This window comes from Dermacentor silvarum, chromosome 1, assembly GCF_013339745.2.
Source record: "Dermacentor silvarum isolate Dsil-2018 chromosome 1, BIME_Dsil_1.4, whole genome shotgun sequence".
Classification (NCBI taxonomy): Eukaryota; Metazoa; Arthropoda; class Arachnida; order Ixodida; family Ixodidae; genus Dermacentor; species Dermacentor silvarum.
Window position 1 is genome coordinate 370574037 of NC_051154.1, and position 15440 is coordinate 370589476.

At 43.5% G+C, this 15440-nt stretch overlaps 1 protein-coding gene across 2 annotated transcripts in view; it reads left to right on the plus strand.

Annotated features, from left to right (window-relative positions):
• LOC119437457 (membrane-associated tyrosine- and threonine-specific cdc2-inhibitory kinase) overlaps nucleotides 1-7222 on the plus strand; it is a 101055-nt gene extending 93833 nt beyond the window's left edge. For both annotated transcript variants that reach the window (XM_037704479.2, XM_049660576.1), the window contains 2 exons: nucleotides 2526-2598; nucleotides 3968-7222. In XM_037704479.2, the coding sequence (XP_037560407.1) occupies nucleotides 2526-2598; nucleotides 3968-4012 (118 nt within the window). In that variant the 3' untranslated portion in view covers nucleotides 4013-7222. The remainder of the gene's footprint in view (nucleotides 1-2525; nucleotides 2599-3967) is intronic.
• Nucleotides 7223-15440: the final 8218 nt, after the last annotated feature.

Here is a 15440-nt window from a genome sequence, read left to right on the forward strand (position 1 = left end):
TGGACGATAAGTCTGTTGGAGGATTCGTGTCCACACTGGCTACAGTCGTCACATTAGCTAGCCGTCCAAATTTCGGGGCAATTCGACGAGTCTTCAGTGTTTCGAAGGTACGGCAGTGCCGTATCACATCTGATACGGTTTCCAAGTTATCTTTCCCAATGAGGAAGTTGTACACATCTTCCGCGATTCCCTTCAAAAGGTGTCCCACCTTATCCTCTTCTGACATTCGGGGGTTTACGGTCTTACACAGTTTTAGAATTTCCTCGATGAATGTGGTGCAAGTCTCTCCAGGGACCTGAGCCCTCTCAGCTAACGTTGATTCCGCTCGTTTCTTCTTGGCATCCGAATCGCCAAAACACTTCTTAATCTCGTCAACGAAACAGGCCCAGGTAGTTAGCGCGTCCGCATGGTTGTCATACCACACCATCGCTGTGCCACTCAAAAAGAAAACAACGTTCTTCAGTTGGGATACGGCGTTCCAATGGTTGTACTGGCTTACCCTTTCATAATGGGTGAGCCACTCATCGACATCTTCTCCTGCTTTTGCGGAGAACGTGCGTGGCTCTCGGTAGTGTTGAATCGGAGCTGGTCCTGTCGATGGAGTACTGGGAGCATCTTCTTCTCTAGGCATGATGGTGGCCGATGGCAAAAGTCCGGCAAGGCGGCGGCTTCTCCAAAGGTCTTGTACGGACGATTCCGTTGTCGGTCGTGGGAGGTACCCAGCACCTCCACCAAATGTTACGCCGAGAAGCGTTTATTTAAATCTGCAGGGCAGATGAAAAGGAACGGTTGGCGTGTTGCAAGCCCGGCACAAAAGCAACCAGCCGAACGTCGTCTTCCTTCACCGACAGTCCCCGTGGTCATTCGCGCTGTTTCTGTCCTCTGTTATGAGAGCTCGTGACAATATTATTGCCTCCTGCATTAAAAAAAATGAGATTGCCTTAAGAATTTATACCAATACTTTAGGCAGATCCAGTGTAGTAAATAATGCCACAAAAACATCTAAGGCTATGGAGGTTGGACATCATTCCCATGATGGATGAACGATCACAGCACCTTGTCGTAATTTTAGTAGGGAACTCTATGGATGAGAGGGCACCAGAACTTGCTCCAAGTTTACTTCTGCTTGTGTGCTGCGTCTAAGGCTAAATTATCAGTAAGTGTGTGTGTTTCCCAAAATCCTGTGCTCGGGGAAAGCATGTCCACCATCTGTGTCATGTCGGCGAGGTTGTTGCAAATTTTTAAGCTCGCAGGTTGGCAAGTATTTACTGTACAGTTTTTAAATAAGTGAAATCGCAAAAATCGAATATTCCTGGCTGTGCATGGACCACATGGAACCTTTCTAAAATGCCGATGGTAATAGTCCCGGTCACTATCATGTGCATCAGTGCCGGACACGCTGGCATCTACGGGCAACGGCATTATTGGCACTGTGCCAAGAGTCGCACAGAGTCGGGATGATTGATCCTCATACAATATTTGAAGCCAGTCAACCGAGCATAACTGGTTCCAGACATGCAAAAAGCTGATGCTGCTACTTTCTGCATCACGGTGCCGGACAATTTCACTTCGAAGACCGAAAATGAACTGTGAAAGAGTGCAACTGTCATATTGTCAGCAAACATGCACAAGTGATGTGGCATCCTCAAACGGGCGTCCTTATTATGCCGTGATCACGTGTAAATGCTGTGGTGGGCTTGCATGCTGGCTTCTTTTGGTTGCAACGTGTGGGCTGATCGTGTCGGCTCAAAAGTGCTGACATCTTGCTCACGGTCACGGTTGATGTACTGTGACCACATTGGTGCGTCACTGACAGTGTCCTAAATGGGAGGGGTGGAAAAAAAAGACCAGCTCAACATTGCATGTGAGGCCACACTGAAGTGGCAGTGAGCAGTGATAGACAAAAATAAGGGGGAAGACAAACGGAGGAGTGTGGCGTGGCATCTAGCTCAGCTATTGTACTGCCGCTGGGTGAATTGCGAGTGCAAGCGACGCTGCCAACGCTGCCTTTTCCCTAGTATTTTCAGTCAGGATATCAAGATAATCCGGAGTGCGGCACAAGAACTTTTAAGATAAGAGATGAAAAACACATAGACTGACACACGGCTTTAAAAAATTTGACTTAACCTGTATTTCGAGGTATCAGAGTTGGTGTTAGCGAGTCTTCACTGTATAGACAGTGTATACTATGCGATTGCACTGGGGAAATATGTGCAAGGTCAGCATACATTAGCTGCTTTTGCCCCTTTTGACAGTTACCTAATGTTACAGCATGTGATATTGACCCCTTTGCAGGAATGTACATGTTTCCAGGGCATCAAAACGTTATTAGATTTTTTTTAAAGAACACAGTGGGGCTCTAGGCTTTGAGGAGGCCCTCCCATAATGTGCTTGGCCTGTGCATTTCTTATCTAGTATTTTTAGGGAAAAAACCTCCCCTAGAGCTTGCCAGGAGCAGGATTTTCACGGCATGCAGCCACCATACTAGGAGAGGCGGTGGCATTTCCAAACTAGTCTCATTTCAGGTCCAACTCTACCCCTGCACCAGTGGCGTTCAACCTGAGTGTGGGCGATGAAACAATTGAGAACCCCTTCTCGGTGAGTTATGCGGCGCTTGTGGCATTACCTGGCAGGTTATTTTACAGTCATTTTATGGGTGCCATGTGGGTCTGTCGTACTAACATGCTGGGATGAAGCTCGCACAGCTGGTGTGGTTCATTCGAGCACTTGCTTTTGGTGCAAGAGTGCACTTAGCACTGCATTGTACCAGAATTGCATGTGGCAGTTTTGGTAATTGAGTGTGCGAGGTGCAGTGCTGCAATTTTCCATTCGAAGTTCATTCTGGAGTGACAGTACAGGGAAAAGCTAGTGTGTGGTTGTGAAGTTTTTTTGTTTGACAAAATGTTCTGTTTTCTTGAAAAACTTCTGTAGTACACAATACATTATTTCTTTACTTAGCAAAGTAATGTTGCATTGCATTTGTAATTTAAAGCAGTCCGGATATTTTAACAGCCATGAGAAAAACCCACATGGATGTATAGCGTAACGCTTCTTCACAATGCAAATTGTCAGCGTCCATGCTGGGCCTACTCTATTCGTGAAAGCATGAGCGGGAACATACACGCTGGTTATGTTAATTGATGAAGGCACTACATACGGCCACCGCAACGGTGTAAATATTAGGGACAGTGTTGCAAACAAAGTGCGTGTGTGTTATTTAGCACAAAATTTATGTTCGTCATGGTGTTGTGGCTGAGTGTCTATGGTGTTCTGGTGCTGAACATGAAGTCTTGGGATTGGTCTCTGGCTGGGGTAACCACATTCTGATTGAGGCTGTGCTTTGGATGCAGGAACCCCTGGTGGCTGAAGTTAAAGCACTGATATCACATTTTATTTGTCAAAAAGGTCTAAGCTCTAGGAAATGTACTGTTAAGTGTGTGGGAGCCCTGCGTAATATACTGCGATATTTGTTTCTACAAATTGGTGCACTATCGACAGTACTATCGATACAACCATCAGTAATGTAATTTTTCGCGACATTCCACACAATTTTCATGAGATAAACTGAGTGTTTCTGATAGTTTTCTCAATATTTATGGTAATACTACTAGTGAAGAATTGCAAAACTATCGATAGTGCTAGTGATAGTAGTAGTGGTGATAGCTTTTGTTGATAGTCTAAAAAAAAGCTATCTATACTATCTACAGTCAGTTTACTGATACCAGTTACAACGCACTTAACATCACCAACAGTGGCCAAACAATGAAAACCTGAGCCTTGGAGCCAGTGTTTCGACTTGTCTTCATGGGTCTGCTTGTTGAAACAAAGAAACATTGGCTCCATGCTTAGGCTTCCCTCGTTCGATCATTGTTATTCAGTTCAAGTCTTGTATCTACGTGAAAACTGTTTGTCTTATTTGTCCGTGCACTTACCATTTATATTTTTGGGCGCTTGTTTTATTTGGCAGGCAAATGAAGAAGAGGAGCTTTCCAGTGCCGAGGACCCCTTATGAATGTGGCTGCACAATGTCCTTTTCCGTCTTTCTCATTACAAGCTAGTCAACCCAGTTTTGTATTTTAGCATTTTACATAACGTAATGGTGGATCCATTGTTATATAAGCAGCATATATAAACTGTTTATACGCATTGTTTTTAATAAAACTTACGTATTTGATAGTTTGTTGTTGCAGTTGCATTGTGGGTCCGTATGTTGCCACAAGAACATGCATTTTGCATCGTACGTTTACATGGTGTTATTTCAAAGCTCGCTGTATGCGGAATATTTACGTATAAAGTGAGAATGGTGCAGGTTTATTTAATGTGTTCGATTTTATTTTAAAATGCCTGATGCATCGTTTTGTTCTGCTGGAGAATTTCCTGCTCTAGGTGTTTAATCGTGTTTTAAGCTTTGTTCATTGTTTTACATTTTACCTGTCTACACAGATTATTTTAATTTAATTAGACGCTCATAATAGCAATAGCATCATTCTGTGAGATAAACATAAAGACAGCCACTGGCGTGTTCACAGGCAGAGAAGCAGCAGCTGCTCTGAATGAATATTTCGTCTCCAGTACCCAGCTTCCCGACAAGGGGGAACCACATCTATAGTGAACAAATTCAGTCTTACTCAGTGATACTTACACCTGTCACACCTGCTGAAGTTGTGCAACTACTGTTTAAAGTAAAAAACAACGCCTCTGGTGGGTATGATGATGTGAAACCAGTCCCAATGAAATATATTGTGGATATAATTGCACCTGTCATTGTTCACATCATAAACAGAATGTTTGAAACAGCATATTTCCCGATTGTTTAAAAATAGCTCGTGTATGTCCTATTTACAAAGGTGGTGATAAACATTTAATGACAAATTTCCGGCCGATATCTGTCTTACCTGTTCTATCAAAGGTGTTCAAGAGTGCCCTGAATGTCAGACTACAAACATTTTTCAGTAAATATAATGTAATCAGTAACATGCAGTATGGATTCAAAAAAAATAAATCTTGCAAAGCAGCTCTTCTTAATAACAAACATAAAATAATAACAAATATTGAAAATTGATTGTATACATTAGGTTTATTTGAAGACTTTAGGAAAGCCTTTGATTCTGTATGCCACAGTTTAATAATTATCAAATTGGAACAGTACGGTGTACAAGGTATCGTCTTGGAACTTTTACGACATTACTTAACCAATCGCTATCAATATGTCAGTATAAATAATGATGTTTCATCTTACGCTGAAATCATAAGGGGTGTTCCACAAGGATCAATACTTGGACCTCTTTTGTTCATAATATATATTAATGATCTGTGTGACATCCCCGAGTCTCCTGAATTAGTTATGTATACAGATGATACTAACATATTCTTTAAAGCTGCTACTATAACAGTGCTCGAATTGAAAGTTAACAATTATCTGAATCAACTCTCTTGCTGGTTACAACAGAATAAGCTACAAATGAATTCTTCCAAAACAAAATATATGATATTTGCTCCTACTAATAAACCACGTAACTGCAATGTGGCTATTCTATTTTAAGATAGGCTGATAGAGCAGGTAAAATGTCAAAAATTTCTTGGAGAGTGGTTACAAGAGGATTTGGCCTGGAACATGCACATCGACAAACTTGCTATGGAACTAAGCAGGACTGTTGGTTGCTTATACAGACTTAGTACTCTGGTTCCTCCATGGTTGAAAAGTTCATTGTACTACGCACTCTTTTATTCTAGATTAACCTATTGCATATTAATTTGGGGCACTACTTTGCAAAAAAATTATAATTAATTGATAGTACTGCAAAAAAGTCTTACGTGCATTTGAGGGATATCATGGTCTTGTACAAAACTTTGGAACCACACCATTTTTTATAAAACATTCTATATTAAAGGCAAACCAGGTGTATTATTACAAGTTGCTGCAATACAATAAACAAAACAAATCACAGTGCATCCTGAATGTACCCACCAATCCGGACAACAGCCTTCGACAACATAACATCATAACACCAAAAATAAGAACTAATTACGGAAAACAACTAGTCAGTTACTGGGCACCTTCACTACTAAATCGCCTACGTGATTTTGAAGATGAAATTATGGAATGTTCGAACAAATCATACAAAACTTTTCTCATTCTCAACAATATTGAGTTTGTCTGATTAGAACCGCAGTATAAATTGTCAGTCTTTTGTTTCTTTTGTTTTAAGGTTGTAGTTGGTCTGAAACAAAATGTATCGTACTTTGAGTATTCTATTGGTTATTCATATTTCTTGTAAGGCATGTTCTGTTTCACGAAAATAATATTGTCTCGCGACACTCCAGTTGATTTTGGTATGTCTCAGTGATGTATGTTGCTGCGTACGGCCTGCGTGCCAAATTGTTGTGGGAGCAGAAGCCTTTGTCAGGCCACATGGCCTTTAGCTTCTGCTTTCTTTCTGTTGTAAACAGGAGAAAATAAATTCATTCATTAATACTTAATAAACTAACATTCAACAAGCGCTCATGCTTAAATAAGTTATAGTGCTCCACAGTTCTTTTGTTGGTTTTTAATGCTTGTTTTTGTTCATTGGACATGAGCATTACCAATGGTTGAGAAATTGTTATCAGTTTTATTGTGGTTTTATCTTCGTCCACGATTCATCATTCTGCGGGAATACTTTTTCTAATTGTATACTATACCTGGCGTAATAAATAATTGAGCAGCTCATTGCTTTTGTTATAGGGAAAAAGCTGGGCTACCTCATTATAAGGGTAAGATGACCAGCTTGATCTGGAATTTCAAGTCCACACTTGATTTCATCTAAGACGTACTTGCCAACTCTGCCGAATTTTTTTTGTAAAACTTGCCAATGTGGTCTTCTACGATTTCATAAATGTTGCATCAAGTTTTACAAAAAATGAGCTATTGAAAGATTGGGTAGCACAATATTTTAAAAAATGCACACAAAAAAGAAATTGTGGTGGTATCAGCATCACCACCCTCTTCATGGCATCCCAAGACACCATATACCACAAGAACAATGTTGCTGAAAAGCTGACTGTGATCTTAAGACTATGTCCTGCTTGACAGTCTGTACTGTTGCTCGTGTGCCAAGTGTACAGTTAAATAATCGCTAATAAAGTGCCTATGTATCCCACAAAAGATTTGCTGTGAGCATACATACAAAAGCACGCTATTCCCCTTCTTTCTCCCCCCTCCCCCCTTGTCCTGTCGGTAGGTTTTTTTTGTATTGTAACATTCACAGGCTGGCAGGTGTACCAAGAACAGCCCTTTTAGCTCATACCATGGTAGGCAAGCATTTTGTAAAAGTTGTCGGCCTCCCCCGTCCTACTGCTGTCTCAAAGATGTCAAGTCATTTTAGACTGTAGGTGCCAGTGCCTTATTCAAACAGGATGGTTGTCACACAGATGTATTTTGTGTATGTTTTGTACGCTTTCCTGCTGCAGGGGTCAAACGTCCAATAAACTAATTTTAATTCTTTTATCTGTATAGTACATTATGATCTACTGCACATAAATCAATATGTTTGTGCAAAGGTACTGTTACGCCGGTTTGACGTTTTTAACTGTTTGAAGTGCGGAAACTGTTGGGGCTTCTAACCTGTCCCAGCCTTGAGTCTGCCATGAAAAATACATGGGGTGACCTTGTGTGCATGATATGTGTACAGCACAACAAGACCTCTTAATATTCGACCGCAGCTCTGCCTCATCAGATTTGGTGATCGCACTCAACCTCATCGCATCAGATTGAAGTACATTCAGGAGATTTCTCCAACTTTCAGTGGCTGCCGGCAACCTCATTACAGGTTGAGGTAGGGTCCTCAAAGTCTGTAATTTCTTGAGTTCAAGTTCAGCTACTCAATTTCCAATGTGTTGATGCCTCCTATACAGGTGACTCATTTATAATACAGCAAACTTAATACATCAGCTGTGAAACAAGCCACTGCTGTTATTATCCACCAAAAAGTGGCTCATACCCATGATTATCCAGGAAATGGGTGTGTCAAGGCATCTTAAGATTTAGGAAAATAATGCTTACCTGTAGACTTATTTCTGAATATGTAAAAGCTTATATCAAAAGCTTTAATAATTGCCGCTGACTTGTTAGTTCAGGAGTACCACTTGTGCAACAACTAGCTGCGGAAAAGTCACTTCAACACTCGAGCTTAACTGAGGTCAGCATTATTGGCCTGACTCGCAGAATTTAATCTATGACGAAGTCATTAAGGTTGACCTTGTGAGGTTTCCAACCTTTGCTGGGCAGGCAGCAGCATCTGCATAGAAAAGCAACAGATTCTTTTCTTGCTTCCTGTATTATGTGGGCCCACTATGGGGAATTGGCCAAGTTTGTCCTGCCTACACGAGTGGTTTTTTTGGAACTACATTTTTATTTATGCATGCGGCGCCATCAGGCAAAAGGACCTCATTATACTACAAATAACGAGGTAACGCCACCCTCGGAAATAAAGAGTACAGTGGTAGAAGACTGAATGCCTTAAATGAATGATACGAGGTGAATGAATATGCAAAGAAAATTTTGAAATTGCGCACCTAAGCTCATACAGCTGTAGTGTAACAAAAGTGTAGTGCAACACTGAATTTTGAACAAAGGTACGAACACATTTATTGTCCTGATCGGTGGTCATCGTGACGATAGGTATGCACACACATTCGCCTATCACCTCTGTTATTAAATGCGCTCGTCACGTAAGACAATGAATGGCTCATAACCCTGTAAATGCGGCCTCCCCATTACGATGACAGAAGAGAAATGAAATTCTACGCTGGAATGATGAGCGGCAACGGAGCCAGCTGTGGAAGAAGACCGACGACGAATGCGCGAGTAGTGGCACGAGCACGTTTTAGCAGTTGTGCCAAGGGGCGCCAGCGAGCCATTGCTGATGATGATAGTTTCTGCACACAGACAACACGAAAACCCGTATCTTAGCCATGTACAGCTTGGCTGTAAAGAAAAATTTGCTGTAAAGAAAAAATGTGGGCAACCAAACGCGTTTGGTTGCCCACATTTATTATATGCTCCTCACAGACGCTGTTGCTCTTGCCGCCGTTGTTCTTGGCGTCTTGTCGCGTTCTCTTGCGCTCAGCTCGCACGAGCGGAGCAGCCGAGAGGCCGCATCGTCGTCGTCGTCGTGACGCTGACACAGACGCTGACGGCTCGCCATATACCTATTCAGATGCGCTAGATGCCGCAGTCTGTCCAAAGGGAAGCGCGTAAGAGGAACGCGGTTCTACACGCTGCCGCTAAATTATTCTATACTCTGACATTCTTTATTCTATGGCTACAATGCTAAAACGTCTCGTAGAGGACTCGTTTCGGCAGTGGCAGTACCGTGTTTCGCTACATTGCCAAAATTGCTGCCATTAACATTCGCATTAAGTCGACAGTCTTGCCAAAATTGGTTCTGCCGAAAATTTTATCAACAAGCGGATTTACGTTGTCGAATACATGCGTACTTTTCGTGTTTCGTCTGCAGAAAAAAAGCTATACTTGGCACTTTGACAGCTGCTGGAATCCACTATAGTAGGTATGCGCCATCGTTACACGTAGCAGCAGTAACGAAAAAGGAGGAAGAAGCGTTACATTGTGTGTTGCCGACTGCACATTGCATTTTTTGGGACAGCAAGAGACATCAATTGCCATTACCTGTCCTTCCAAACGTACTTCTGTATTGTAGAGATGTGGCTTCACAATATTCACCTGTCGCTAAACATAAACAAAAGTTCAGTCTTTGTCTTTCCGGGCTGATACAATTATCATTAGCACATGATCAAAGAACCATTCCACAGGTAGAGTCTCTTAAGTACCTGGGTATCACATATGATAGAAAACTTAACTGGCGTCCTCACATAGAAAATATTGCAACGAAAAGAACACGAGCAGTAAGTTTCTTACGTAGAATCAGTAATCAGCATTCAGGGGTTGCGATCGTGCAAACAGCTCGCTTTCCGCACGTTCGGTTTGACTGCTAAGTCACAAAATGGGTAAACTGCGGTACCGCCCCGCTGTCTCTGACGGCCGCTGACGCAAACACAATTCTGACCGATCACGAGAAGGCAAGCGAAGGAACGGAAAAGCGAGCTGTTTGCGGGATCGCACCCCTAGTATGCGAAGTGACACATTAATTATATATGATCTACCGTTGTGTATGTACAACCGATTTGAGAATTTGGCTGTGTTTTGTTTTCTGGAAGTGCAAAATATAAAATAAGACCACTTGTTCTTTTAGAGAGAGAAGCTGTTCGATTATGTTTAGGTGTGCCTAAATGTGTTGCTAATAATGTGTTATACCAGGAAGTGCGCTTACCTTCTCTTCACACGAGATTCCGCATGCTTACAGTTCAAACCTATTTTAGAACTTGTGAATCTCCTCTTAGACGTACAGAATATTTATTAGTGAACCAATTTCATTTTTTGAGAACGTGGCCACGGTTGCATACCCCACAGGTTGTATTTGTGCAGGCACAATTAGTACCTTTAAATGTTTGCATTAGAGAAATTCCGTTTGATCGGTCCATATTGTCCCTTAAAATAAAATTTGCAGATATTTTCCCCAATAACGCCAAACTACTGCCGCCAACGTATTTGAATGCCCTTTTGCAAGACTACTTGGCCCATTTCCCAATAAATGTAACAGCGACTGATGCTTCCTCGTGTGAAGAGAAGGCAGGCATGGGAATATACTCACTATCCTTCGATTGGTCTTTTTCACTTCACCTGCCAGATTACACATCACTTTTTCAGGCCGAACTACTGGCAATAGTTCTTGCATTGCGAAAGTTACTGCTACATGTTACAAAAGTAATCGTCACAGATTCCCTTTCTGTATGCAGCACGCTTAACGCATCTACAAATTTGACAGCTTTGAACACATTTGATACATTAGCTCCACCCCACCTAAGGTTCATTTAGTATGGGTACCAGGCTGCCGAGACATCCTTATTAATGAAATAGCTGATTCTTTAGCACGAGCTTCTTTAAAAAGTCCGGCGATATCTGTGCTTTCGGCAACTGCGCATATCACTGCAGCCAGATATAGGCAGTTTTCTTTGACCGAAGACAAGAAAAGCCTCGCATTAGCAAAATCTACAGACTATACATTTAAATTATTCTTGGACTCGACAGTGGTGTCCTAACCGGCAATTCGAAGTAGCATTTACAAGGCTGTGTTGCCGTATTCCACAACTTAATTTTTACTTCCCCAGATGTGGTCTCGCGGCATCCCCATTATGCTACCTCTGCAATGAACCAGAATCCTTCGATCAATTCTTATTATCGTGTCGGCGGTTTTCTAATCATCGACAACAATGTTTAGAAATGCCACTTCGCAATCTAGGACTGCCGTTAAGCAGTTCAGTTATACTCTCACTTGAAGCAACGGTGTTAGGATATAGCCACGGGAATGTTTGCCGAGCCATTTATAATTTTCTCTGTGGCACAAAAAGATTGCCTCATTAATATTTTTCCATGATTTATTTATCCTTCAATAAATTCCGAATTTAGAAAATTCAGAAAGTGAAGTCACAAAATAAATTATAATATTAATAATAATATTCAAAATTTACATCTATCCTTTAGTGTACTTAATTTATTAAGTTCATATTACTATTCCTATCTGGGACGGCTGACTAACTTGGTATCAGGGGCGGATCCAGTTTTTTTCTGAGGGGGGGGGGGGGGGTCAGCTTCTGCCAGTGATGATGATGATGATGAGTAGCCTTTCTTATTTACCGAAATTTACTGTTTTTCCTCACGATAAACCCGCGTTTTATACGGCTAAAGCAACACCTGTAGCCCTCCGTGGTGGCTCAGTCAGCTCAAGCGTTGAGCACGAGATCGCGGGATCAAATACCGGCTGCGGCGGCCGCATTTCAATGGAGGCGAAATGCAAAAACGCCCGTGTGCTTGCGTTGTAGTGCACGTTAAAGAACCCCAGGTGGTCAAAATTAATCTGGAGCCTTCCACTACGGCGTGCCTCATAATCAGAACTGGTTTTGGCACGTAAAACCCCAGAAAGAGGAAGAAGACCTGTAGCGAAGCCAGGTATCGGTTTCTCCGAGCTTACAGGAAAAGGACGTTACCCAATACAGCCATGTGCTTGGCGGCTGCGCCTGATAATACAGGGTGTTCAAAACTAATCTTTATGGTTTTCTTAAAGTTAGGCACTGGGAGGCACGCGAAGACCACCTGTGCAAATAAGTTATATGGCTAGGGGGGCACAAAGTGAGATGATAATTATCGCTGTGAGCAGCCCAATTAACTGAAATTGAACAATTATTTTTTGTTAACTGCAGTAAGTGGGTATGTTTGTATTGAAAACTTAGAGACAGTCAAGTTTCTACACAGTATCAGTCGGAAGAATTATTCTAGCGTGTCCGTGCTCCGAGATATCAGACTCCAAATTTCAATTGTCGTACTGCGCAGAATAATCGAGAATAAAGGCGCGACAATTCTCATGAATTCCCGTGAATGATCATGAAGCTCAGTGACCACATCTGTGGAGGGATGGCGGTGACATCTTCACTCTTGAGTCGTGATGGTGTGTTGACTAGAGGAACGTTCTTGAATATGGGCGTAACGGTCCGCTCCAACGCAGAATCGGTGGTTGTTTACGATATGCGAATCACCGCGTATGAAGAATCACAACGCCACCTACAAGAATAACAATGTGGCGTAGTAGGCGAGAGCGCGAGCCAGCGTCTTCATGTTTTGTTTCCCACGCGACGTCATCCTTTTACACAAGGCGCGCATCTGCTCCCGTTTCTCTAACCACGCGACGACATCCTAGGCCCGCGCGATGGCGTTGGCCGCTGACGTCACGTAGACTCTAACGTCACGCTCCCCCACTTCGCAGCCGCGGCTCGAGGCTTCGGCCCCGCTCCGCGAGAACGCCTACTCAGATAAACGGATCCGGTGGGCTTGAGCCTCCTATGCTTAATGTACGACAATAAAACTGCGAAGTTACAATGAAAAACTTGTAGCGTACGAACGGTACTGTGCTCGTACTGGATATTGTCAACGTGTAACTGTGATCCCAATGAGTGCTACGTTAAAAAAAGTTGCCCATGCGTAGTTCTTAGTTTAGCTGTTAGTTATTATTATTTATATATGAACACTTCAGCAAGAGATCTCTTTCATTAAGCAGGTTGGTCGCGGAACCGATAACAGCCAATGAGGCAACCGTTGACACCCCAGGGGGAAACTAAGTTAATCAGGCGAGAAGGCGCTCGAGTGGACCTCGGCGTGATTGGCAAAAGGGACGTCCCCTCGTTCATTCGACGCCACCGACGGGACGAGGCACGGCAGGCGCCAGGAGGTCCAAGGTGTTCACGAGAAAAAATAACTACGCTAACTTCGCGACACCACACTCCTGCGGAATACAACTAAGCTTGTGAGCGAGCTAGCTCTACTTCTACATGGCTGATACCACTGGTACTCGCGAAAAATACTTTTGAAGAATGCTGGTTCCCATATATATATATATATATATATATATATATATATATATATATTGCGACAGGGCCATCCCCCTGTCAGCGAGGGGGCGACGCAGAACTGTGAGGGGGGGGGGGGGGGGTCAGGACATCCGGACAACCCACCTGGATCCGCGCCTGCTTAATATAGACTATTTATTTATTTTTTTTTTTTTTGTAGCGAGAGCTACATTGGCCGTATTCTCGCCGTTTCGCTGTGGCCGGTGGCCGCACCGGAGCTAAGCCGTTGCCTAGCAACCGCCGCAGCGGGCAGCGCTGCTCGCCGCGCCATCTGACATGACGTCAGAGAAGGAGCTCGCATTTGGCGGCGCCTCCAGGGAAACAATTGACCCTTTTCGCGGAGCAGTTTGTTTTAGAGAAACGAGATGGCGCTCATGGCGGCGCGCCATACCTCTCCTCAGCGACCGTAGTTCACGCGACCGCGCACGAATACGAAACCATTACCGCCTTCTACCTTGCTTCTGTTCGATCAGCTGTCGGAAATGCAACTGAGTTTTCGCTAACACACGGTGCTCCAATCATGCTAGATTGAATCATGTGGATTGAAGACGTGTGCAGTTGTTGGCTGCAAAAATAGTGACTGGCATGTTAAGGTATAGAATGAATCTGTGTGGCCAAGTTCGCGGACCGCTGCTGCAACTGGCCGAATGTGTTACCGGCACTTCGTGATGTACGGCTTTCCTCGAGGATACAGAAATTTGCTCATCCGCCAGCCTTGTATCGCCAACCTTCAAAGAAAGGGCTTCATACCCAGACCGCCGGCAAAAGTGAGTACCACTCGTTAAACAACGACAAAGGGAGTAGCGCCGCTTCCTGTCATAGTAAGTTTCGCGCACGTTATCTATACACATATGTCCCAAATGGCAGGAAAACTTACACCCACTCTATCGCCGACGTATCAAGAATAAGTGAATGGGCGCACACTTGAATATATGCGCACTGTATACGCACAATAAATGACGGACTACACCGATGGCGCATGAATCCAAGCTGAATGTTTCGTGACGGTCCACAAGAGTAAGCGAGTTACTAGCTGCAATATATATTTGCTACAAGGTATTACAATGTACAAAACAGCTACGTTTCTAGCCTTGTGCGCAGCAAGAACAAATCTATCGGAACTGGACACACCCGCGAGCGATTAGGCAGAAAATAATCAGATAGCTAGTGGCCGCACCGAGGAACTTCACTGAGACAGAAACTGACAAGCCACTGCTTCAACATATTTGCTGGATAAGGAACAAGGAGCAAAACGTACTAATCCTGACTGAATGCATGAGCGGAATGTTTAGATAGTTTGGAATACTATTTAGCCCTGCTTTTAGAACAAGCACCATATACGCTACTTGCGCCCTTTGGACATAGCTTAATTAGCTCCGAAAGTGCTTTTGCATGTTCTCTGAAGCTGTGATGAAAGCTTCGTGTCGTCCACCTAGTCGTCGTCTACAATATCTCCGAAAACCGAGGTTTTCTAAGCCGCGCCGGCGTCATACACTTCCATTGTAAACAAGGAGGCAGTTGAGGCAAGCAATCGACGCGTCACTACGTGATCAAACATGGCAGCGCCCACGGGATCGCCGCGAAAAGGGTCAATACATCACCATATTGGATCTACTTAACTCAGACGAGGGACTATAACGACGCCCTCTGCAAAATTTGTAAGAAAGGTACGCTAGACCATGTAATACGGGAATGTGCTGGCTCCACAGGGGCCAAGGAAAACATTGACAGTAGAGAAGCCTGGGAGGCCTTGCTCCAGAGCGAGGCTGAAGACGACCAGAGTCGAGCAATCCGCCTGGCCGTTGAGGCCGTGATGACTCGCCGTCCTCAACGCGCGGGGACTGCTTCGTCCTCCTCCCCTACCTACGTGTAGGTTAAGAGGCGGGCGCCCCAGCTCGGTGGAATAATAAGTTTTCACTTAATCA